We start from the raw sequence: 27,347 nt of genomic DNA on the forward strand, positions 1-27,347 counted from the left end.
ACTTATCATTCGCAAAAAGAATCCTATGCACTCAGAATGAATGGTTCACTCATTTCTTTAATAAATGTAACTGAAAGATTGATTCTATAGAACTGGGAGGATCTATAGTTAAAGTGATGGATTGATGGGTAAACAATTTGATAAATTGTAAAATCAATGCACAGATGTAAGTATTGATGAGCGTGTTCCCCGGGACGCAATGTGCCATTTGAAGCATGTTGTTTTTTCCTAGACAGAGATCTCTTTCATTGTGGTATGTCTTCCTCGGTACAGCAGCACCGCTTTCCCTATATGTATAATTCCAGCTGATTATCCAAATAACGCCCCAGTCCACTAGCTGTGGGCACACCACCTCCAGAGTTGTTTCCTGAGTGCCTGACCTGTCTAATGGATGTTTGCTGAATATTTAAAGGGCATTTCTGGCTAATGCTTTCTCCCATCTCATCCCCTCCCCACTTTTCCAATGTCTCCCTGCTGATGGCTGGTGTTGAACTCTACTAACAGAACGGTTTAATGGAGTGCAAGCTAAAGGACAGGATGGAAATAATGTGTGTACAGCAGTCGCTGTGAATTTGTGCCGGGGAGGGGGGAAAGGCTCCTGTAAACCTATTTGATGCTAGAAAGAAGAAATCCATTGTTACAGCAATAATTATTGGCGTGCAGTATATAAAGTGTTTACATGCAGACATAGCTCTCAGCATGACTGTATTTAAATGGGACTTCATAAGCATTTTTCTTCTGTTTCGAAACATTACAATTACAGTTTTACAATTCTTTAGTGCAGCAGCATCAGCCACGAAATCTTAACACGATGGAGCTATGCTGTGCACATGCCACTTTTTCTGAAAGAGATTGACGCAAGTGTTCTTGAAATTTAACACAGCTGTCTTAAACACCAGGGGTTTGCCAGCGCTATGCGTAGGAATATTGAAAATGTTCAAAACTTTTCTAGTGCCACCTACTGCACACAAAGGAAAATACACCTTTGTCTATTTTCCATGTTATTTACAACACCACCTCAACATATTTTAAAAGTATAATTTTAAATGTAAAACTGTAAAAAGTGCTCTGTTTAAAGAAAAAATAAATTTTAATGTCCTCATAATGTGTTTAAGGAACTCCTACAGTATTTTTAATGATTATATATCTTTTTGGAATCAATGCCATTCTCTGCAATAGAGCATAGGTGGCACACAATGTTAGTTTAGTTTAGTTAAGATTAAATGTAATCATTTGTTCATATCCTGTTTACTATAGCATATCTATGCCATTAAAGAGATTTTTCAGCAACAAAAGAGTACGTGGACATACTGCAGTTTACCAATTAGACAGGGTAATACTGCTAGTTTGTATGAGCTTGTTTTTTATTACAGTATAATACAATATTAATGTATCACATTATGGTGGCAACAATATGAAAAACTTATATAATTATGCAGCATTCGGTTGTGGAATATTATGAAATTTAGATTTCGTGGGGTTGAATAGTCTGTGCACTTTGCAAAGTGCAGTTGCTCCAGAGCTTTGTAAATTAGGTAAAGTTCCACTTTGCAAGGAATACCCAATCACATGCAAGGAATTTTTTTTAAAAATGCATTTTTTTTGCACATGATTGGATGATGGAAGTCAGTAGAGCTTCTGCTCATTTACTAAGCTCTGAAGCAACTGCTCTTGCAGAGTGCAATTGCACTTTGGAAAGTGCATAGTCGATTTGCCTTTAGTAAATCAACCCCCATGCATCTTTAATGTAGTTTTCTGTCAAAAAAAATATAAATAAAAAGCTTCACAGCTGCACCTTTTCCACTGCTAAGTACTCAGCAGTGACAACATGAAAATAAATGCTTATAAAGATTACCATATATACTCGAGTATAAACCGACCCGAATATAAGCCGAGGCACCTAATTTTACCACAAAAAACTGGGAAAACGTATTGACTCTAATATAAGCCTAGGGTGGGAAATTCAGCAGCTACTTGACCCAACTGGACCACCACGAGACCCAAAACAGGTGCTGCGGGCATGCTGCAGGGGCTGCGGACATGGTACAGGAGATGCAGGGCTGTGGGCATGGTACAGGAGATAGTATAGGAGGTGGTACAGGAGATGGCACAGGCATGGCACAGGAGATGGTTCAGGCATGGCACAGGAGATGGTTCAGGCATGGCACAGATATGGTACAGGCATGGCATAGATATGGCACAGATGGTACAGGCATGGCACAGATATGGTACAGGGATGGCACTGATAGTACAGGAGATGCAGTGCTGCAGCATGGTACAGGAGTCTCACCCACCTTTACCTGCAGTGCTGCAGAGGAGTCTCACTTACATTTCCACCTTACATTTAAAAATGGCGTCACCCAGACCCAACACGTCACTGCGCATGTCCTGTCTGCCCGGGAATAGCCAAACATATACAGGCTTTCCTGAGCTGCGGCGGCGCATGCGTACTGCCCGGGGAAATGGGAAATGAGACCGTGACTCGAGTATAAGCTGAGGGGGGCTTTTTCAGCATGAAAAAACATGCTGAAAAACTCGGCTTATACTCGAGTATATACAGTATATTAGCGCACAGGAAAAAGTCAATACAGTCCCAGCAGCTGGAAAACTAAGCCCCCCTGGGCAGATATAAATATATAAAACAGGACCAGTGCTTTTCTTAAAGATCCCAATGTCAATGCAGTCCATAAATATATGTTATGCTCTCACCAGAAAAAAAAACAGACCCTTAATATTATATATGGGTCAAATAAAGTCTGCTGTGAATCATCATCCAAATGTGTTGTGCGTATTTTTCCTCCAAATCCAAGCGCATATGTCATAATTCAAAATACTTTGTGTTGCACAGTAACTGCAAACAAATGGATCAGAAACAAACATTTTGTGCGTTATTTCCAGCCAGTATTAGATTTCTTCCACCTAACTTGATTCTTGAACTAGGTGCAAGTCATCTCTTTTCAGGATTTCAAATGTGCAATTATACAGTTTTTAAGATCAGTCAACTCTCTTTATGAAAATAAAAGATGGAAAAGCACACATTTTCATATGGTTTATGAGATAATTCAATTAAAACTGTTGCAGAGCTACTATTGTAATAGCACAAGAGGTGGTTGTGAGACCTGAGGACAGGGAGGCAATACAAGGCTCCTTAACTCCTGGTAGAATTATCTTAAGTGGTCTGGAAGAGGAGTCTTTTGTGGCACTTTGATTATGGATAATGGTTACGATAGCGTACTCTGTCAGCTTGGAACAGGTTTTTTTTATTAAAGGTTATATATTTATTAAGAAAGTTTTTACAGAACAGGGTAAATCTTTTGGTGTATACACATAAAACTGAGATATTGAGCTATGACCCAACATTGAGGAGTCCACTGTGGTGCAAAAGTATAATACAGTAGTACAATGATTTACCATTCGCAGGGATGTTCATGCAGTCAATACAGCCAGTGAAAAGCTATGTTAAAATCATCTTGTAGTATACGGGTATGAAAATATTCCTGAAGTGCAGCTAGGTCACTGATTAATCTATGTGTCATTTGACCAGAGACCAGAGTTTTGGACCAGGTTGGTGCTGTGGACATAACCATCCTGATTTCAGCAAAGTATTTGATACGGTTTCTACATAATGATCTAATACAAAAGTTGTAAAAATATAAAAAAAGTTTTATAACTATGAAAAAAATAAAAAAAATGTTGCAGACCCGATGAATGGCATGGTCTTTTTTCTGCCATCAATTTTCAATGTTTCTATGAAGGTAGAGTATATAGAGAAGAAAGGGGAGAAAGAAAAGGTAGGGGAGTGGAGGGGCGGGGAAGACATTCGATCACGACTGCAACAAGGTATTCCATTGGAATTAAGGACTATTAAATCTATTAAATATCTTTTTTTCTAAAATGGAACAGGGTTTTTAATCGCTTTCCTATATAATGGCACATGTGAAAGTGTGGGGGTAATTTTTCCGAAAATTAACAGCTGGCGCACAACGGGACTGGGCAGGCTCTGGCTCTTACTCTACTTAATGGGCCATACACACTATAAGATTTTCTGAAGACTTTTTCCTTTAGATTTACCAAAACCATATAATATGAGGTCAAACCTAAACACTTTCAATTTGTATGCAATCTGGCAGGCCCTTGCACTACATAGAAAAGGTAAATCTGAAGGAAATCTAACCACAAAAGTTGGATAGTGTGTATCCAGCTTAAGTCCCACGTCCAAAATGGAGCGATATCGGCCTGAGGAAGGAGTGCATGCTCCGAGAACGCGTCGCCGGCGCCATGACGTAATTACGCTTGCGGAAGTAACGACGGACCGGCATCTGAGTGTCCCCGGGACAAGGAAGTGCGGCAGTCACCACTACAGCCTGTCTACTGTCACCACTCGAGCCATCCTGATCCTTACCGGAGTGTCTTTATGAGCTTTTTTATTCATCACCTATGTGAGTACCCCCCTTTCCAGTGGTCTTACCCTAATAAAATTTCAAGTTACTGCACTTAGAGTGGCGCCTGTGTTTCCTTCTAGTTGGGTAATTTTTCCGTACTTTGAATAAAAAATGTAATGACATATGATTATTATATACCAATAAACATATAAAAGTAAATAGGGTTAATTTACTAAAGGCAAACAAACTGTGCAATTCGGAAGTGCAGTTGCACTCATTTTCCCCAGAGCTTAGGGAATGTGGTGAAGCTTCACTTTGTAAAGAATACCCAATCAGGTACAAGGAAAAAAAAGATACATTTGTACTTGCACATGATTGAAAGATGGAAATCAGCAGAGCTTTACCACATTTACTAAGCTCTGGGGAAAGTTAGTGCAACTGCAGTTGCAAAGTGCACAGTTTGCTTTTAGTAAATCAACCCCTTAAGGTGGAACTCCAGGCTATACATAACAAATCTTAAAAATGCTTGCTCCCCCCTCCCAAAACCTATGATAACTAAGGTGTGTAAGAAAAATATATATTCTTACCTATTTTCAGCCTGCTTCAGACCATCCGTGTGATCTCTTGTGTCAGCTAGACGTGGATGCAGGGGAGATGAGCGAGTGCTAGACAATGGCTGGTAATGCCTGGGAGACATAATCCAGAGGCTTCTATCCTATGGCCCATCTGTTGTCAGCACTCCCTCCTCTCCCCCTGCAGCCACTGCTGGCTGACATAGGGGACCTGGATCATGCGACTGGACCGGAGCAGGCTGAAAATAGGTAAGTATATACATCTTTCTAATAAAGGTGAGTCGGCATAGGTGTTAAAAGGGGTAGGGAGAATTTAGTAAATCAACTCCCTTGTCTCCTTATCCCCACTCTAAATCTATTGAACACCTGAGACAAATCTCACTTTGACGCTGCTGTAAGCTAAAAAATAAAAATTAAACCCTCTATTGATTTTACACAACATGCATTGGAAATGATCACCTTGTAAAACAACCCATTCCATTTAATATAGAAATGAAAGGCAAAACATTTTTGTTTAGCTATAAAAAAAATATATAAATACCTTTTTTCCCTTTTTATAAGTGATCACATTCCCTCTGTTCTCAGCTGCATAAGAGCAGGGGGAGGAGAAGCAGCAGTGCACTGAGCTTCTCAGTGAATGGCTGTGCAGTGGGGGCATGTCAGGACAAGTCTGATCATTGGGGGAGAGCAAATTGAGTTTGCAGTATAGCTAGAGAACTGACCACGATTTGCTCCCCTGCTTAGTGTGTTCAGGATTTTTTTTTTTTTTTTTGGAGCAGAACATTTACCAAAAAATTGAGATGAACAGGCATTCCTCTGCTACCCCGCATGGCCTGTCAATAGGAAAACTGAAGATGATTTAACTGAGCATAAGAAATATAACCATAACTTTTTTGGATTGGCTAGAGGTTAGCTTTAAAAGAATAGGGGTCAACTTGTGTCCAGTGATGAAGGAAAGCCAAATCTGCCCTAACTGTGTTTGCTGCAAAATAACACTAAAATCCGTGCATCCATTATAAGACCTTCAGTTAGGGCCATTTATATATTTTAATATTGTGTTTTTCTTGTTTTCATTTACCATATACTTTGTGTGTTTGCGATTATCTGTAGAATAAATTATTCTGAGACTTTTAAGTTCAAGCTGTTTTTGCCACAGTTGTTACCCCATCATCCTATTTCCTGCAACCCCTGTTTGATCAGTCCTTGGAAAATAACAAAAATGGCAGTAAAAAGAACAAAAAGTAACTGGCTTTGAAAACAGTCTGCTTGATCTCTGTTTAGAAATGTGTCAAAAGTACTTGCTCAACTCTGTCTGACATTTTTCCGCTACCTGCTGCAATGGGATTTCTCATACTACACAGAAAATTGCCTTCTGCCTATATTCATCAGTTCTTAGCATTTTTGTTCTTTTGTTGTTCTTTCTCTTCTGTCCTTTTCTTGATGCGTTAACACATTAATGGGATGTCCCTCGGTTGTTTAGGTCTCATCCCATGATACCATGGGGACACGGCTGGTTTATAGGAACCAAATCTGCTTGAATTCTATGAAAGTATTTTTAGAACTTGATGGGGAAAAAATGGTAAACTTGGATTTTTTTTTGTATTAAATTGCAAACAGGGATGTAACCAGCTTTGAAATTGTTTACAGCCAAGGACATGATTTTGGATCCCTACGGAGGACCTTGTCCTCCTTCATCATGTTGTTCATTGCTCTGCGCATTGACTTTTGTATGCAATATGTTCAAGCCGGAACATTTCTTGTTGCACACAGCAATGAGTACTTGTTTCATTTATAACTCTTCACTGCAAGAATCACAGTTAGGAGTGATTTGCTTATGTGGGCAATAGAGCATTTCTCAATAGAACACTGTTTAGGCATAAACCCTATGATATATATCCTTTGTATTATAAGAGGGGGGGGGGCAGGCTGTCCAGTCGGGTTTTTACTGAACTTTTATTCAGCATGCCAGCAAACAAATATAGGAAATACAGAACGTCCGTAACATAAAACAGGCTAAACATCTGCCCACCCAAGCCACCAACTGACCTCAAGTCCATTTCTGACTGCCAGGGTGCCCTCTTATTGACTCTTCAAAACCAGCAGGGAGCTCTGGTACCTTTCAGCAGTCAGCCTTTTTACATGACAGTATGTTCCCACAGAAGACAAAGTGAGAGAGAGCCCTGAGCAATGCATATGTTGCCTCACATAGCTAAGGCTAAAATACAGTCTGGCTACCAGGTAAGTTGTGGACCTAGGATTGGAGGCTTTTATCCCACCCAAAGCTCTGCAAAGCACCTGGGCTCCAGAACTTAGAATAGAACATATTAAAATCTGAGAAAACAATAAAGAGCTTCTCACCATATGTAGATGGGAAACCTACAGTAGGTGAAACTTTATTGCTATATATATATATATATATATATATATATATATATATATATATATATATATATATATATATATATACTGTTAAAAAAATAAAGGAACACTTTTTGATTTGAGTATAGCATCAAGTCAATAAAATTTCTGGGGTAATAATCTGGTCAGTTAAGTACCAGAGGGGGTTGTTAATCAGTTTCAGATGCTTTGGTGTTAATGAAATTAACAACAGATGCACTAGGTGGGCAGCAATGATATGACCTCCAAAACAGGAATGGTTTTACAGGTGAAGGTCACTGACATTTTTTTCCCTACTCATCTTTCTGACTGTTTTTTACTTGTTTTGCATTTGGTTAGGGTCAGTGTCACTAATGGTAGCATAAGGCGATACCTAGACACTATCCCTATAGTGGTTTCACATGCAGTCCAACTCCTCTAGGATGGCACATCAATACATGCCATTGCCAGAAGGTTTGCTGTGTCTCCCAGCACAGTCTCAAGAGCATGGAGGAGATTCCAGGAGACAGTAAATGTTACTCTAGGAGAGCTGGACAAGGCCATAGATGGTCCTTAACCCATCAGCAGGACTGGTATCTGCTCCTTCGTGCAAGGAGGAACAGAATGAGCACTGCCAGAGCCATACAAAATTACCTCCAGCAGGCCACTGGTGTGAATGTCTCTGACCAAACAATGAGGAACAGGCTTCATGACGGTGGCCTGAGGATTTGACATCCTCTAATGGTCCCTGTTCTCTCTGCCTGGCACCATGGAGCTCGATGGGCATTTTCCATTGAACAGCAGAATTGGCAGTTTCGCCACTGGCGCCCTGCGCTTTTCACAGATGAGAGCATGTTCACCCTGAGCACGTGTTGCAGATGTGAAAGGGTCTGCAGAAACTGTGGAGAGTGTTATGCTGCCTGTAACATCGTTCAGCATGGCCAGTTTAGTGGTGGGTCAGTGATGGTCTGGGGAGGCATATCCATGGAGGGACGCACATACCTCTACAGGCAAGGCAATGGAACCATGACTGCTATTAGGTAACGGGATTAAATCCTTGGACCCATTGTCAGACCGTATGCTGGTGCAGTGGGTTCTGGGTTCCTCCTGGTGCACGATAATGCCCAGCCCTTATGTGGCAAAAGTATGCAGCCAGTTCCTGGAGCATGAAAGAATTTATATCTTTGACTGGCCCCCATGCTTGCCTGACCTAAATCCAATCGAACACCTCTGGGACATTATGTTTCGGTCCATCTGACACCACCAGGTTACACCTCAGTCTGTTCAGGAGCCCAGTGATGCCCTGGTCCAGATCTGGGAGGAAATACCCCAGAAAACGATCAGTCCTCTCATTAGGAGCATGCCCTGATGCCATACAAACTACTGAATACCATTTTGAATTGCTGCAATGAAATTTCAGCAAAATGGACTAGCCCGCTGCATTATTTTTCACTTTGATTTTCAAGGTATCTTTGAATTCAGTCCTCTATAGGTTGATCATTAGAGATGGCCTTGCGGTTCGCCCGGCGGTCGGTTCGCGGCGAATTTTGCTTGTTAGCAAATTTGCAAAAAGTCGGACTTTTGCCGATGTTTGTGAATATGTCCGTGCCGCCATTTTCTTTTTCATTCAGAAGAACTTTGACCCATGACACAGCCATCAGGTGGAACGGGACAACCAATTGAAACATTCCAGCAGATGGACAGTCCACCTACCCTATAAGTAGACCCGATCTGGCGGCAATTTCACATTCCGCTTTCTGCCAGTGTAGGGAGAGGTCTGCTGTGCTCATCAGGGAGAGTTTGCTAGACACATGTAGCACTGTGAAGATCCACAAAAGTCCTTTTCAGGGCTGGTATTTCAGTATAGGTCTAGTATCTTTTGAGCTTAGGGAGAGGTATCCTGTGGTTGCTTTAAGGGCAGTTAGAGATCGGCTGTAGTCACACAGAAATCGCTTTGTCAATGTCCACAAAAGTCATTTAAAATGCTCCAATGTCGTTTTAGGGTCTATTACAGTCTCTTTACTATAGGGGCAGGTATCCTGTGTTTGTCACAGATGTGTGAATGGACCCTATTCGTATTAGACAATGTATTTACCGGCTGCTGTCAGTTCTGGCTGATTTATGAAAAAATATATATATATTTTTTGCTGTAAAAAAATAAATAAAAACATTTAGGGCAACTTTTTCAATTGCAATACTTCTGTTATGAAATTTTCCATGTGCTGGGACAATTTGTGCACAGCTAGTACGTCTTTTGTGGCTGCAAATATGACCAAAGTTCGCCTCCCATTAAAGTCAATAGGGGCCCGCTGCAAACTCGTGGTTCGCAGACTTTTGAGAAAATTTGGGGCTGGCGTTCGTGAACCACCCTGGCCAATGTTCGTCCATCACTATTGATCATTATAATTTCCATCAATCGATGTGGCATCCTTTCCTTTCTAACACATTACCCAGTCCATATCAGTATAGATATCCAGCATGAGATTTTTCCCCATTGAGATCTGATGTGTTTTCAAAGTATACCTTTAATTATTTTGAGCAGTGTGTGTATATATATATATATATATATATATATCTATACAAACACACACACACACACTATATTGTCAAAAGTATTGGGACACCTGCCTTTACACGCACATAAACTTCAATGGCATCCCAATCTTTGTCCACAGGGTTCAATATTGAGTTGGCCCACCCTTTGCAGCTATAATAGCTTCAAATACTCTGGGAAGGCTGTCCACAAGGTTTAGGAGTGTTTCTATTGGAGTGTTTGACCATTTTTCCAGAAGCACATTTGTGAAGTCAGGCACTGATGTTGGATCAGAAGGCCTGGCTCGCAGTCTACACTCTAATTCATCCAAAAGGTGTTCTATTGGGTTAGGGTCAGAACTCTGTGCAGGCCAGTCAAATTCCTCCACCCCAAACTCACTCATTCATGTCTTTATGGACCTACTTAGTGCACTGGTCCAAATCATTTGGTAGAGGGGGATTATAGTGTGAGGTTGTTTTTCAGGGGTTGGGCTTGGCCTCTTAGTTCCAGTGAAGGGAACTCCTAAGATGTCAGCATATCAAGACATTTTGGACAATTTCATGCTCCCAACTTTGTGGGAACAGTTTGGGGATGGCCCCGTCCTGACCTGATGGGAACCTTTGGGATGAATTAAAGCAGAGACTGCAAGCCAAGCCTTCTCGTCCAACATCAGTGCCTGGCCTCACAAATGTGGTTATGTAGGAATGGTCAAACATTCCCATAGACACACTCCTAAACCTTTTGGACAGCCTTCCCAGAAGAGTTGAAGCTATTATAGCTGCAAAGCGTGAGCCAACTCAATATTGAACCCTACTGACTAAGACTGGGATGCCATTAAAGTTCATGTGCGTGTAAAGGCAGGCATCCCAATACTTTTGACAATATATTGTGTGTGTGTGTGTATATATATATATATATATATATATATATATATATATATATATTTATTTATATATATATATATATATATATATATATATATATATATATATATATATATATATGTAGTACACATTTTAATATGTCAAAAAACACATTCGGTCATAAACTGGAGTCAGTGACACTGTATAGATAATGGTTGCTGACATATTAGACAAGTATGACTCAATGGGCTCATTTTACTAAAGGAAGTGTGTTAGATAAAGATTGATCTGCAAAGTGAGGTTTTCCTGCTCTTGGTAAATAAGAGGTTGCTGTGTTCACTTTTATCAACCATCCATCCTTTTTTCACATCCCTCCCCCATGATTTAATATTCAAAACGAACACAGGTACACCTTAATTACTAACATTTACTTTGCAAAGTGAACATTGTGGGATTGCGCTGTAGCTGTAAGGTGTAAGGCATGCTTTTAGCTAATGGCTGCAGTGCAGCCCAACTGAACTCAATGGGCAAAGTTTGACAAGCTATGCTGAGTTGAAAATGCTGTGGCTGCCATGGCATGTGTACAACCCTCTCTGGCTGTATTGTCACAATTTAGGTGAATAGCTGAAGGCAGTAAAGCTCTAATGTTACTGCCCTCTGTCCGCCTTTCTGAAAGAGCCCTATGTCTCTTGTTGTATGCCAAAGTCAAACATTTCAATTTAGGTTTCATCAATGTATCAAAACAAAATGGTGTTGCAATGAAAGAGGATCATTTAGATACTGTAGGCAAATTAACTTCTAGCGGTAGTGCCATGAGTGAGGAATAAGGAGAAATTGGTTTAAACTGGAAGACATAGGGGTTGATTTACCAAAAATGGAGAGTGCCAAATCTTCTTCCGCTCTGTATAGGAAGCTTCCATTTTTTTTACCAAAGCTTAAATGAACAGGCTGAAGTTAGAAGCTGACTGGCTGCCATGTGCAGCTGCACCGATTTTGCACTCTTCAGTTTTAGTAAATCAATCCCATAGTATATGGTGGCATGGTGCTTTAAAACTGCTACAAACGATGTGACCATTATTGTGGAGCTTGATGCTAAAATATAAAGAGTTAATCAGATAGAAGCCATTTGTCTAGTCTTTCCTTACGTGCGTCATAGGTGGTACAAATTATGAGCAACATCTATTCAACCTTCCTTCACATTTTGGATAGAATAGAGAGTTTTAATTCCATTGGTTTCCTAATCCCATGTCTTTGGGAGAGTTCCCACCAATTCTTGTTCTAGACTTTGATACCCCCTGGAAATGGAAGTAACACAACAGTAAAATGCTTTTTGATAGAACAAGAAAGAGTTAGAATCTCAAAGTGATTGTAAAGTCTTGTTTTTTTTTCCTATAAAAATAACAAACATGTTATACTTACCTGCTCTGTGCAGTGAATTTGCATAGAGCAGCCCGGATCCTCCTCTTCTCGGGTCCCTCTTCTGTGCTCCTGGCCCCTCCCTCCCTCCTGTTCCGTGCCCCCACAGCAAGCAGCTTGCTATGGGGGAACCTGAGCTGAGTCACAGCTCCGTGTGTCCATTCAGACATGGAGCCCCAGGCCGGCCCTGCCCCTTCTCTCTCCTTATTGGCTAGCTGACTTCGATTGACAGCATCGGCAGCCAAAGCTGTGTCTAAGCCAATCGGGGGGGGGGGCATCTCGGACGACTGAGACACTTGTGGACAGAGAGGGACCTCACATAAATATGAGGGGGGCACTGCTGCACACAAAAGGCTTTTTATCTTAATATATAGAATGCATTAAGATAAAAAAAAAACCTTCTGACTTTACAACTCCTTTAAGGTGTTTAACTGCCTGAGACTCCATATTGAGACTTCTTCACTTCCTGTCACAGTTTATTGTGCCATCTGCGATAGGAAGTGAGTTAAAATCCCCTAAGTGGGGACACATACATCAATCTGACAGAGGATCTATTTCTTCCCAACTCTTGGTCATCAATTTTGTCAGTAAAGCATCTTACTTGAAATGTTAGTATGCCTACACCTGTTTTAGCTATACAGTAAACCCCCCTCCATTGCTGGGGTTACTTTCCGGACCCAGCCGCGAAAAGTGAAAATCCGCGAAATAGAAAAACCCTATTAAAATGCATTGTAGGCATGTTTTTTTTTTTACTGTCACTGTACGTGTAAAAGCATTTTAAGGTCTTTAAACACACCTTTAAAACAATAGAAACTAATTTAAACACATAAAAGATACTGAGAGACATAGCAAGAGCTATGGAAAACACAAAAATATTTAATTTTTAATGATTTATATAGTAAAATAACATTACAAAAAAAAAACGCAATATACTGGGACCGCAAAAACTGAACCGCGATGGATCGGGGGTTTACTGTATATTTATTGTGTAGTCTGCATTTAGGATAGGTAATGGGAGTATATCGCAAGCAACATGTTTGAAAAATGTTCTGACAGACAATTTCATGGCACTTGGATGCAAGAACCAAACTGTGAACACAGGGTTAAAGGAGTTAAATGAAACTGAAGAAACAAACTCCAATATATTCATGGCATCATAATGTATGCGCCCCCTTTAATACAGAAGATGTGTTGTGAGCCATGGCTCTGTATTGTAAACCTAGTTTATTTAAAAGTTAAAAAGCAGCAAACACAGATTAGCAGTAGATGAATTTAATGTCTTGTTGAGTTATAAAATTCAGTGATACCCATGTGAATGAGTATGGTCTATATACAAATTGCTCATCCGGAAACATTGATCTCGTGATATGATTGTAATATCTGAATATGTAATGAATCTCTGTTTTCACCTTTCGGTTCGCGTCTGCAAGTGGGATTATATACTTGCATTCCAAATTGATTTATATAAAAGAGATTTTTAATAACATTCAAGAATACATTTCTAATTTTCAGATTTCTTATCAGAACAGAAGATATCGGAGAGATAAAAGGGCTTGTCGAGCTATGTAATTTGTGATCTGTGTACCGACGAATTGGCAAATCTTAAATTACACAGAAGAAAGACGTTGTTTTTTTTCTGATCCGTTTTAATATACCCTTTCTGATCTGCCTGTTCTGTGGTAAATCTTACAGATCGTAAATCACAGTAATTGCAATGATTTGTCCACTTCTTTATGAGTTGGGTGAATTGACAAGTTCTCTTGTTCATTGGTATGTTTATGTTTCCTGTCCAATCGGTAAATCTATAAAAATCTATTTCCTATATATGGCTGTGTTCCTGCACAGTGTTCTCATATGTCAGATTCAACAATGATACTTTTACATAAATAAACTCCTATTTTATGTTTAATTGGACCTCTAAATATCATTTCCTGGAAATCGATACAATCAGAAATATAATGAAGAGATTGCTCCCTAATAGAATGAAAATCAAAGGTGGAGGCCACATAAAGCATTAACCTCAGCAATACTGATACATACATTTTCTCACAAGACTGTTATGATTTTGTCTTTCAGAAATAGACCAGGGGAGCTGCGGTGATCCAGGCATCCCAGCATTCGGAATGAGAGAGGGCTCCGGATTCCGACATGGAGACACTCTGGTATTTCGGTGCCAGCCAGCCTTTGAGCTGGTTGGACAGTCGACAATCACATGCCAAAAGAACAGCCAATGGTCTGCCAGAAAACCTAGTTGTGTGTGTAAGTGATGAGAGGAGTCTGTGTGCGTGTGTAAAATCAGGCCAGCCAGCCAGTAATGGGTGCTATGCACCCACTCATCTTCCACCCTTCCTTTCCCCCCAAGGCAATAAGGACTCAGAGTGCCATGCAAATGAAAATACTAATCGCATGCTAATAACATTCATATTCCATTTTCAGCAGTAATTTAAGCCGCTCAACAAGGGAGAGGTGCAGCTGGAGTTACTGCCTCTCTAGGAGAACCTTATTTTTTATCATGAAATATTCATGTTTTAATTTAGAGGAAGAGAATTTCAGCAATCAGGCAGTTTTTAATGTACCTTACGCTGTGTTTTTAGCTGAGTTAACTCTATGGATGTTGGTTATGGGTTTTCCAGTAACTACACACAGGAGGATTTTTTCAGCGATGTAGTGCAATACAGTTCCTTGAGGCACAGCTTCACCAGGTAACTGTCAAATGTGTATTAATCCTCACAAAGGTTTGAGATGCATAAACTTAGTGCAAAAGAGCTTTCTAATGGAAATGAGTGACATCATTATTAATATGTATGTCTTTTTTTATGCTCTTGGGCACAACTGTCATGTCCGGTGCACTAATGTGAGAGGCGATGTGAGCTTTGTACAGTGGAATGACTTAATTGTCCATGGCATAGCAATGTCATTGTGCTTCAAATAATCAGTCGGTGCTCTTCAGAAAAAGAATAATTTAAAGTGTAACTCCTTTTTTGTGACAAATCTGATATTGTAAAACAGGACAGGATGTAATACACTTTGTAGATAGTATGTAGTACCTAGTTTATTTTGTGGAGTCTTTTAAAATATTCAGGGAGCCCTACAGGAAATGTTACAATTGTTCTTGATCCCATGTTTTTTTATTCTACCGCTGATAACTTTACTATAGTATGTTCATATAAGCCCAGTTTTTTATACTTCCCACATGGCAATACGCAAATTTTGAGCATTCTGACCAAGTAGAGCAGGGGTGTCAAACTCAACTTCATTGAGGGCCGCATTAGCATTATCAATGCCCTCAAAGGGCTGGTTGTATCTGTAATAATAGAAGTCCAAAGTATCCCAAACCCTTACCTCAGATGTCAAGAGTCCCCCCCCCCCCTTAGATCAAAGTGCACCCCCTTACCTTGTGTTGCTGCTGGAAAGGAGCTGGGGGCAGAGCTAGGAGGCAGAAAGTGCAGGGTCTGGGGGAGGCCCTAAGAAGGGCTGGAGCTCTACTGCAGCTCTAGGAGAGGTGTGAAGGCCACTTGAAATGGCCTGGAGGGCAGGATTTGGCCCGCGGGCCTTGTGTTTGACACATGTGAAGTAGAGTTTAAAACTTCAAGATATTGCAAAATTGCGTTCTACAAAGTTGAATATCTTGCTGTCCAAATTTGGATTTTGAATTTATTCCACAAAATATGGAAAGTTGGATTTACTTTTAAGTTGTTGAGAACCCCCGAAAGAGCTTAGGCCTGGCTGTTTTAGTTAACGTTGTGCCTGCTCTTCCTGGTCAACTTTGCTCTCCGTCATCGGCAAAGGAGATTGGTGCTAAGCAGCATAGGGGTTTAGGTGATGTTTGGTCATTTTCTGAATATGTGTGTGATTTATGTGACCATCAGCTGATACATTAAGGTTGTGTAGTTATGACAGAAGACATCATTCTGTTACAGTGGTAAATCTTTAAACAAGTGTGACTTAATTATTTCCCTATCAGCCCTCTCCTGGAAAACATATTTATTATTTATTTGATGGCATTATATTTCTGCTTTTATCTATTATGTGCATAGTTTGAGACTCTACTACATATATAACAGTTGTCTTACCATCAGTGATTTTCTGATAAAAAAATGAGTCATTAGGGACTTGAACCTTTGTCTATATGGTATAATATAGCATAGAGGGAGCATTGTGATCTTTTTACAAGATTAGAAAGATCAAATGTAAATTTTATACACTCACTGGCCAGAAAAACAGAAATGATTTGGACCCATTTTGCCCCGATAACAGCTACTGTATGTTTTATACACTACAAAAGTGGTTCTCAACTCTGGGCCTCGGGACCTACTAACAGGCCAGGTTTGCAAGATAACTGAAATACATCACAGGTGATATATTTTGCTGCTCAGTGATTGCAGTATTCTAGTCTGCATCTCCCCAAGTTGATACTTAAAATGTAGCCTCTTAGTGGGTCCTGAGGACCAGAGTTGAGAACCACTGCTCTACAAGAATCCCATCATGTCTGATCTTAATGCTGTCAATGCAGACACTAGTGACTTCTGAAAGTTGCAAAGCGGATAGTTGGATGTTCCCTTATAATAATACTGCATTTGGATTCAAAAGTAGCTAAGCCACACTGGTGAACCCAGAATTTATCAGAGCAGATAATGCACAAATATTTTGGCACCTAATCCTTGATAGATGTACTCTGTGTTGCTACTGGCTATTGTGCCCATGCAGCCATGGGTTGCAACACATTAATTTCCAAAATGCGTACCTACATTTTTATAGTGTATTCCAACAGCTCTAAGGTCAAGGCAATGCTTAAATGCATGTTCTTGGCACTGATAATCATGGCCGTTTAGGGTCTGTTAGGCCATGCTATAAGCCCATTCCTGGTATAGAGCTGCTGACAGTCAAATGTTGGATTCAGTACTGCTGCTGGGGGAAGGTTTTTATTTTTCAGGCCAATGTGTGGTTATGTAAGTTGCAGTTGTCTCTATTGACGTATGCTATACTCTACATATTACTGCAATTGATCTTATATTTTAATCATTTACAGCAAAGGAACTATTTAACATTTGTCAAGTTTATAAACCTTTAAGTATAGTTTACAAACCTTCATGAACTTTATGTTATTTTATAATGAGGGCGTATACTGTATACACCTAACTTCTTGGAAGATGTTGGTCCTTATGAGCTTCTATTTCTGTAGTGGCTATTGTGACCTGCATATCTTTCAACACTCAGCATTTTGATGAAAGATACTGTATACATTTTCCTTGCTCCATTCACAGATGCATTGCAGCTGAAGGTTAAAACTCATGAGCCTCTGACTCTACATCTGGGACCATGAGCACAATTCTACCGTATTGCATTTAACGCTGGTGCTATGCAGTTTAGATTATACACACTTCAATGCCATAGCAACCATTTTTTTTTGGCAATGGAATTCGCCTGTCCAATATGAAATTGTTTTGCCCTTTGTTGTGTGAACCAGCTCAGATTTTTTTCAGACTGACTTATTAAAATTTTGCAGAAATCTTTCCTTTCTGTTAGAAAAATACATCTTTTTAAACGAAATAGCTTGAAAGTACTGTAGTTGAAACAAGGGGAGTATGAGATCATTTGTGCATCTCCAGATACATCATAATTACTCAGTTGTTCAGTAGAATCCCAGGTTTAAAGTCACCTCTCTTGATATTTACCTATTTAAACATCAATCTAAAGTCAATATTATTTCTGTTTTCACATGCCCAATTGCTACTATTAAATTGTAGAGAGAAAACGTACTTTAAATAAGATATATCTTAAAGTGATTGTAAACAATCACCTTGTATAAGAACCCATTCCGTTTAAAATAGAAATGAAAGGCAAAACATTTTTGTATAGATATAAAAGAAATTACAAACACCTTTTTTCCTTTTTTTTTTATAAATGATCATAATCCCTCTGTTCTCTGTATCAGAGCTGGGAGGTCAGGGAAGCAGCAGCACACTGAGCTTGTCAGTGAATAGCTGTTAAGCGGGGGGTATGGCAGGACAAGTCTGATCATTGAAAGAGTTTCCAGCATAGCCAGAAAACTGACCATGGTGTGCTCTCCTGCTTAGTGTGGTCAGCCTTTAATAGGAAAGCAAGGGGGCTGGCAGGAACACCATAAATTTCACATCAAGGAAGCAATACAAAGAGAACAGGATACTTTCTCAAACAAGTACATGGTACAGCAGGCACATATCAGGAATGTGAAGTATTGGGGGAACAAACAATTTAGGTAAATAAGTAAAACTGCTTTATCCTTTGGACTTCCAGATATAATAATTGTATCTGCTTCTACAGCTCTGCTTGTTAAGACTCCATTCACACTAGCGCGACTTGTCAGGCGAATTGGTCGCCTGACAAGTCGCGGTCGGTCGCCCGCCATTGAATAGTACAGGACCCATTCTAATAGGAGCGACACAAGTCGCTCCGACTTAGAAAAGGGGTCCTGTACTACTTTGGGGCGATCTGGAGGCGACTTGCATTGACTTCAATTATATGAAGTCTGTGCAAGTCGCGCTGAGGTCGACTTCACAGGTCGCCCCACCAAGTCGTGTCGCCGCAGTCTGATAACACAATTTATCAAAATTATGGTGTGACCCAGTAGCAAAATATTTTTGACATCACAGAGGTGGAGAATACTGTTACTGAAGGTGTAGTAAACAGATTGGGAAGATGAATGTGGAGGTATGTAAAATGTAGGAAATAAACAGGGGTAGTCACAATCATTCAATAAATGAATAAAACATACACATCTGTATGTATCTGTAATGATATTATTCCCTAGACTCCTAACCAGGTACACTTTGACATTCTAAAGCTGGCCATAGATGATGCGTTTGTTTTGTTCAGCCTGCTGGCTGACCAAAGAAAACAAGCAGATTCCTGCTTCAACACAAATTAGATGGATGGAGGAATCCCTTCTGTTGGGACATTGTATTCTGACAGTGGGACTTGGTGCTGTCTGAGTACAACAATCAGCGTTTGTTCAACAGACGTCAATCTAACAATAGACTTCTGTAGAGTGGGGACATCCACACATGGATCAAAATTCAGCTGGTCCCTGCTAAATCAGCAGACATTTCACCCATCTTTGGCCACTTTTAGTCTCCTACTTAAGTTTGAAATATGGCCTCCCTTTAAAAAGCTTATGTACTGCAAGTTCATCTGCACTTACAATCTTTACATAACCCCCCTTGCAAAGTCCCATAAATGCATGTTGATCCTTCCAGTAAAGTCCACATTACATAATTACATTGTAGTTGAGGTTGAATAAAGACAATAGTCCATCCAGTTCAACCTGTGTAGGTGTGTGGACGTATTAATTTCCCATACCCCTGAATGTTTTGATCTTTGAGATGTACATCCAAGAGTCTTTCAAAAAAAGCAGCCATACTCCCCACAGGTACCACCATTTGTGGAAGAGAGTTCCACAATCTTATTGCCCTTACCATAAAAAAAGCTTGCGTAGCCTGAGGTTAAATCACTTCTCCTCTAATCGCATTGTGTGGCATGTGTCCTCTTACATTTCTTGCGACTGAATCGTTTTTTTCCTATGCTAAGATCACCATTGAGGTAATTATAAATCGCTATCATATCCCCTCTCAGGCTTCTCTTCTCCAGGGAGAATAAATCAAGTGCTTAAAAATGCTCCTCATAATTAGGGCCCTCCAAACCCCTAATCAGTTTAGTTGCCCTTCTCTGGACTCTCTCCAGTTCCAACACGTCCTTTCTGAGGATTGGCGACCAGAACTGGAAAGAGTACTCCAGATGTGGTCGGACCAGGGTTTTATATAGTGGTAAATTGCACCTAATGCAGCTTTGTGTGATGGTTTGACAAGAATGCTGTACTGCACTTAAATTCAGAGCAGCATAACTATTTTCACGTAGGCTGTACCTGCTTGCACTACAATTAGTTGAAAATGCTCTGGGGGGTGGGGCTTTTGGCAATGTCACTGCTGTTTCATAGGATTGTAGCAATAGTCACCAGTAGGGTGAGTGTGTAGAGACACAAATGAAGGAGGATTTACTGCAATCGGGGAAGGTAACTGAAATTTGTTGTTGACTTTGAGGCTTGCACATCACAACAGTAACTGAATATGATACTTGTTTAGACTGTCATAGAGGAGCCTTTAGTTGTATTTTAAGCTTTTAGGCTTGTGAATCAAAGCATCAATCCTCAGCTTGTAGTCACAGATAAAGTGTAGTAGTCATCTTACATCTTCTCTATATCAGCTGTCAGTTTTATAAAGTAACAAAGTGAAGGCATCTAGAGATATCTGCACATACATTCAGCAGCTTCCATGGCCTCCTCTACACCTGAATGTCAAGCTAGCTTAATCAGGCAAAGATCTGGCACTTCCTAGTAGTGATTACGTTTTTCTAACCATTCTGTTGCTTTTTGTTCTGTGTACCTGTGCATACACCCCAATCATTGTAGTAGCATGCGCCTATACACATCTAGATCCTGAGAGATCTTTACACAAAAGAGGTAGTTCAATCAGCAATACACATTTATTGAAAGGGTTACATAATATATATACAAATTACACACTAAACAGTATTTACAACACATGGTTAGTACAGACCTCCTGGCGTATATGATATTTACAAATTTACAAATTACCCACAATAGCCATATTTACAATACCATTGCATGGAGTTAAGTTACCTTTTCACTTCAGGCATGGTGCCTGCCGTGTGTATTCAAACACTAAAGAGAAAAAGCATGTATACATTCTAAGTGTGAGATATATAGTCTATATTTACCATCCCCAGTAGCTTCATCCTAGTCTGCTTGCAAGAGAGTGATCTCTCTCCTCACCTATATTAACATAGACCCATATCGCCTTGCTCAGAGCCATTCTGATTGGTGTAGCAATCTTACCCTTCTCCTCCCTTTGGGCGTATATTATTCAGGATTGGGCAAATTGCCCATCCCTGAACCGACGATCACCTTCATTGCATATCTAAAGACTGAGTCTTTGAATTAGAGGGTGAGATAAAGGAATGACCTGTCATGGACGATTGTCAATTATTTTCTGGCCCCGTAATGTCTGGCTAACAGGAACGTAAGTACAGGATGGTACTATTCTGCATATCAGTTTGTTTTCTAGTGCAAATTGAACTGGCATTTCAAAAAATGGACTTGTTAATCAAGTTACTATTGCCTGCAGACTGAAGTCACACAACTTCATATAATTGATAATCATATATCAACTAAATGTAAAATCAAAACTCAATATCTCGTACATATATATATTTTACATTAATATTTACAATTACTGATGGAGATTTATACATAACTCCTCATCATCACAACACGGTAAGGGAGATTACACATAAACTCATAAAGCAACACTTCCCACTGCCCATATTGGACAATGAAGCAGATCATAATAGTGACAGGCCAGTAGAAATGTATAAGATGCAGGAGTGAGTATCTAAGCACCAACATCTGGTAGTGTCAGAGTTTTATTTTTTTCAGAACGACCCAGCATTTAGATGTACATGGTGCAGACCCCTCCAGATGACAGTGTTGCTTGAAATTGCTTGTGGGCAGCTGGATAAACTATATCTCATAGCTGCAGCCTGTTCTTACACTTCCCTGTAACTCCCATTGGCTGTGCAGCCCAACTGATCCAAACTTAGCAGGTGTTGGCTTGCCTAATATACCCTTTCAGTAATATCTCTCGACTCTTTGGAAAACCTAGTACTTCCAGGGAAGTTACCAGGATACTTTTGGCAAAAAAAGCAGAAAGTTCAAAGTATATCTTAAGCCAAAACCTTTTTTAAGTATGGACAGAATAAAACCCCTGACAGTTTTTTTTTTTTTTAATGCCATTTGTGTCCCCGTTGATTGTTTCCCCTCTAGGCTTAATCTGGTAATCTGACAACTTAAAATGATGACTTTCCAATCACTTTCAGTTCTGGTGAAAATAGTCACCAAGACAAATAAAGAAAGTATATCGTCCCAACGGTAACACAGACAGCATTAAAAAAAAAAACTGTCAGGGGTTCTAATCCTTCCCTACTCAATCCAAGATTGGGCTTTAAATGCACTTGGCTCCCTAGAAATAAACTACCTGTAAACTTCCTACAATGGCCAGTGTCTTTCTGTACTAGGCGTATTTTTTTTATGAAAGTAAATTTATTGAGTTTTGAGATTTTTAATTCACTTACCAGCCTACCATGAATTTTTTGATGAAATGTGAAGTTTACCATAAATATTGTCTTTCTTAAGACATTGGGTTAGTTGTATCAGAAATAAATAACATATAGTTTTCCCCCTTAGGCCCCTTTCACACTGTAGAGTCCATCGGCGGACTCCGTTTTTCTCAGCGGGGGAACGATTGGGGCATCTGTTCAGATACGCCAAAAAAAACATACAGGTCTGTGTGAAAGGGGCCTAATTCTGGTTGACTTTACCCACACTAGTAAAGGCTGCTTTGAAATAATGTCAACCAAATCCAAAAGGAAAAACCAAGTATGTTAATGTAATCACAAGACTTTTGCCCAGCATAGACTTTTGCCCAACATTCACACTTTTTTAAAAAAGAATCCAATGTGTGAAAATGTGTGAATCTTGAGTAGGAACATGTATAAATATGCACCACAATATATTTATTGCAGTAGTGCAACAGTGTAGGCCCATTCACACTTGTGGGTTGCGGCAAGCACGCATTAACGCGCATTACCACAATGCATGGCATGTGTGATGCATTGCTGTGCCATTCATTGTGTATGACACCTTAATGCTTTGTACAGTAGTACCCTTTAACAACGCACCACAGCGCATCACAATGCAAATACTGTGTTATTACCGTTACGGTGTGTAGTGTTTTTAAAAAAGGCTCATGCATATTTTTTTTCAATTAATTTTGGTACATTGACAGCCAAGTCATAATGAACATTAATGTGGGGCCATAAAGAGCATTAAGGTTTGTGCATTAATGCACCTCAGTAGAGTACTTGCATGTGGACGGGCCCTAATAAATGAAGTATTTAATGAATACAGAATACATTTTATTCTGTATTCAGACAACAGCAAATTTTTACATACAGCACTTAAGCCAAACGAAGAGGATACAATTTTTATTTTATTTGGCATAAATCTGTAGTTGTTGTTGTGTGTAATAATTAGTTATTTATTTCCATTTGCACCTCTGCAAAATGACTCCAGGGATTTATGAGCATTGCAAATTTGGAAACATTTTTAAGCCAACCAATTACCTCGACATTTCACAAAGCAAATATTTTCTGGGTTTCTGGCAGAAGAGTTTGTTTTTACTGCAGTATTTGAACTGAGGAATTTATCATACTATAACAGTGAGTTTATTTAGAAGTTCATACATGTGCTTTAGAAAAGGGGGGAGCAGCAGGATGTGCGGAGTAGCTGACAGGCTAGGGAAGAAAGTGATGTGTGCTTACAACAATCTACCATAGCTTCTGTGAAAGGTAATGCAAGCTTTGATCATGAAAAGCTGCTAAATATCAGAGGGACATATTTTTCTGGGAAAAAAATGACTGCTTGAACAAATTGGGGAACTAAAACGTTGAAGTCGTTGTAGCAAATAGGAGGAAATAATCATTTCAAATTTTTGATGAAAAAACTTTTAAGAGACGTTTAGTGACAAGATTTTAAAAGCAGCAACTTTGACAGTCACTAAAAAATATAAAGTGGTTTCGACAAAGTTTATTTTTGTAAAAGTTGGTGGTAAAAATTCAAACACTTTGGAAACAAAACACTTGCAGTGGGAATTTAAATCAAAGCATGTCTTTTTCATCTACACATGCTCAAGTCAGGCATTTTAAATGTCTTGTTAAAGAGAAGCTTTGAGGATATAAATATAAAGCAGCCCTTTTTTACCTATTTTTATATGTTTTGGCTCTACGGCTGCCACCTGAATCTTGGTCAGCAATGGCAGCTTCCCTAATGCTCTCCCCACTAGTTGACACTAACATTTTGGTTACTGTTTACCTGTAGACTTATTTTAATAAGGCAAAAACATTGGGCTTGATTTATTAAAACTGGAGAGTTTGAAATCTGGTGCAGCTGTGCATGGTAGCCGATCAGGTTCTAGCTTCGGCTTGTTCAATTAGGCTGTGATGAAAAATTGATTGGCTTCTATGCAGAGCTGTGCCAGATTTTGAACTCTCCAGTTTTAGTAAATTAATTCTATTGCGCAAAACACATCAACTCACTGGGGCTATTCATTTAGTGATACACGTAGTGCCAATTATTCATGGCATTTTTAAATATTCACTCTTTATTTATAATGGTTCTGTGTATTATTATGCCTTCAACCTGAGGAGGATTAACCACATTAAAGGTTGAGGTGATTGTAGCAGTATTAGTGCACTTGTTGGAAAAACAACGGAGTACTGTTCATGATAGGTTTACTGCTTGGACCTTGAAGGAGGTGCACCCAGAAAGCTTATCCTAAATATTTGGATGGCAATTAAAAAAAGTATCATGGACAGTACTGATTTTGCTACACTACATTATAGACCCCTCAAGCCTTTTTTTTTTTTGCAAGAAGGGGTCTACTGTAGGCACAGGGGGAGTAAAAATATTTTTCTTTTCTTTGCTTTGATGAAAACAGCCTCCCTGAAGAACTTACAATGAAGTATATTTAAAGCCTTTTTTTTTTTCATTTTGGAGTGTGCAAGTGACAGAACCTCTGCCAGGTCTGTATTGCTGACCAGGGCTGCTGTTAGAAATCTTGGGGCCCCATACAGCCTACCCGACAGGGCCCTCCACCCCCAGAAAATATTCAAATTATATTTTCATAAAAAAATACACTAAAATCATTATTATATGATATATAAACTGGTGGGGCCTGAACCCAGTACAGGTTGGCTGACTGTATTGCCTTCTCAGAGTACCTGTTACTGACTGTATCCCTACAGGAGAGATGTATCTTCTTCATTTGTCCTGGTGACCATTGTGAGGAAAGTCAGAAATTCTAAGCTGCATAGGAACAGAGAGGGAATCTTCCAATGGACACATTTATTCTGGTGACCATTGTGAGGAAAAGTCAGAAATTCTAAGTTGCATAGGAACAGAGGGGGGATCTTCCAATGGACACATTTATTCTGGTGACCATTGTGAGGAAAAGTCAGAAATTCTAAGTTGCATAGGAACAGAGGGGGAATCTTCCAATGGACATATTTGTTCTGGTGACCATTGTGAGGAAAAGTCAGAAATTCTAAGTTGTGTAGGAACAGAGGGGGAATCTTCCAATGGACATTTTTGTTCTGGTGACCATTGTGAGGAAAAGTCAGAAATTCTAAGTTGCATAGGAACAGAGGGGGGATCTTCCAATGGACATATTTGTTCTGGTGACCATTGTGAGGAAAAGTCAGAAATTCTAAGTTGCATAGGAACAGAGGAGGAATCTTCCAATGGACACATTTGTTCTGGTGACCATTGCGAGGAAAAGTCAGAAAATCTAAGTTGCATAGGAACAGAGGGGGAATCTTCCAATGGACACATTTATTCTGGTGACCATTGTTAGGAAAAGTCAGAAATTCTAAGTTGCATAGGAACAGAGGGGGAATCTTCCAATGGACATATTTGTTCTGGTGACCATTGCGAGGAAAAGTCAGAAAATCTAAGTTGCATAGGAACAGAGGGGGAATCTTCCAATGGACACATTTGTCCTGGTAACCATTGTGAGGAAAAGTCAGAAATTCTAAGTTGCATAGGAACAGAGGAGGAATCTTCCAATGGACACATTTGTTCTGGTGACCATTGCGAGGAAAAGTCAGAAAATCTAAGTTGCATAGGAACAGAGGGGGAATCTTCCAATGGACACATTTATTCTGGTGACCATTGTTAGGAAAAGTCAGAAATTCTAAGTTGCATAGGAACAGAGGGGGAATCTTCCAATGGACATATTTGTTCTGGTGACCATTGCGAGGAAAAGTCAGAAAATCTAAGTTGCATAGGAACAGAGGGGGAATCTTCCAATGGACATATTTGTTCTGATGACCATTGTGAGGAAAAGTCAGAAATTCTAAGTTGCGTAGGAACAGAGGGGGAATCTTCCAATGGACACATTTGTTATGGTAACCATTGTGAGGAAAAGTCAGAAATTCTAAGTTGCATAGGAACAGAGGGGGAATCTTCCAATGGACACATTTGTTATGGTGACCATTGTGAGGAAAAGTCAGAAATTCTAAGTTGCATAGGAACAGAGGGGGAATCTTCCAATGGACACATTTGTTATAGTGACCATTGTGAGGAAAAGTCAGAAATTCTAAGTTGCATAGGAACAGAGGGGGAATCTTCCAATGGACACATTTGTTATAGTGACCATTGTGAGGAAAAGTCAGAAATTCTAAGTTGCATAGGAACAGAGGGGGAATCTTCCAATGGACACATTTGTTATGGTGACCATTGTGAGGAAAAGTCAGAAATTCTAAGTTGCATAGGAATAGAGAGGGAATCTTTCAATGGACACATTTGTTCAGATGACAGCTATGCATTTTTCTGCAGCTCAACACACATGTATGATATGAACAGGACATATAAAAAGCAGATGTTTTATATTTGCCCTATTCACGCCAAACATGTGTAGAGGTGAGCAGAAAAAAAATCAACTAAAAAAACATGGTGTGAACAGTTGATTTTGCTTAACCTAAGGAAGTGAAGTAAAATCTACATAAAGGGACATAGACATCAAAATAAAAAGGAGTTTTAACCATTCAAATTAAAAAAGGGGTATGTATTTAGAAATATTTTAGGCATTTCAGTTTCCTGCACACTATTTAATAAAGTGTTGCTGACAAGAGACATCACCAATTGACTCACAGACTGCTTAAAACTGACATTTGTTAACCAACCTCCATGCAGAAACAAATTAAAAGTCTAGGCTGGAGTTCCATTTCATTGACATGATTTTGACACAGTCCATAAAGAAGAAAGACTTTAAAAAATGTGCCATTTCAATCAACTGACAAAGCAGCATATAATGTAGTTTGCACATAAGTGTTTAAGTAAGCTGTAAGTAGTGTTTCATGATACTTTATTAAATTGATCTGTATGTATATTTATTCATGCTAACCAAGCTTTGCAGTATACCAAGCTACAAAGCAAGGACTAGGTGCTAGGCATACAGATGGACCTGTTGTAGTCTTGCAGAAATCTCACACTGTGTGTAAGTTAAGCACTCATTACCTATAATAATAAATAAGA

At 39.5% G+C, this 27,347-nt stretch overlaps 1 protein-coding gene across 2 annotated transcripts in view; it reads left to right on the forward strand.

Annotated features, from left to right (window-relative positions):
* The window catches only part of CSMD2 (CUB and Sushi multiple domains 2), a 1,446,274-nt gene that overhangs the window by 999,231 nt on the left and 419,696 nt on the right, over window positions 1-27,347 (forward strand). The window contains exon 13 of one of the 2 annotated variants that reach the window (XM_082247591.1): window positions 14,219-14,401. The exons of the other annotated variant lie outside the window; for it this stretch is intronic. Coding sequence (XP_082103717.1) covers window positions 14,219-14,401 — 183 coding nt within the window. The remainder of the gene's footprint in view (window positions 1-14,218; window positions 14,402-27,347) is intronic. 2 annotated transcript variants of the gene reach the window in all.

This window comes from Pelophylax lessonae (genome assembly GCF_965119305.1).
Source record: "Pelophylax lessonae genome assembly, chromosome: 2".
NCBI lineage: Eukaryota > Metazoa > Chordata > Amphibia > Anura > Ranidae > Pelophylax > Pelophylax lessonae.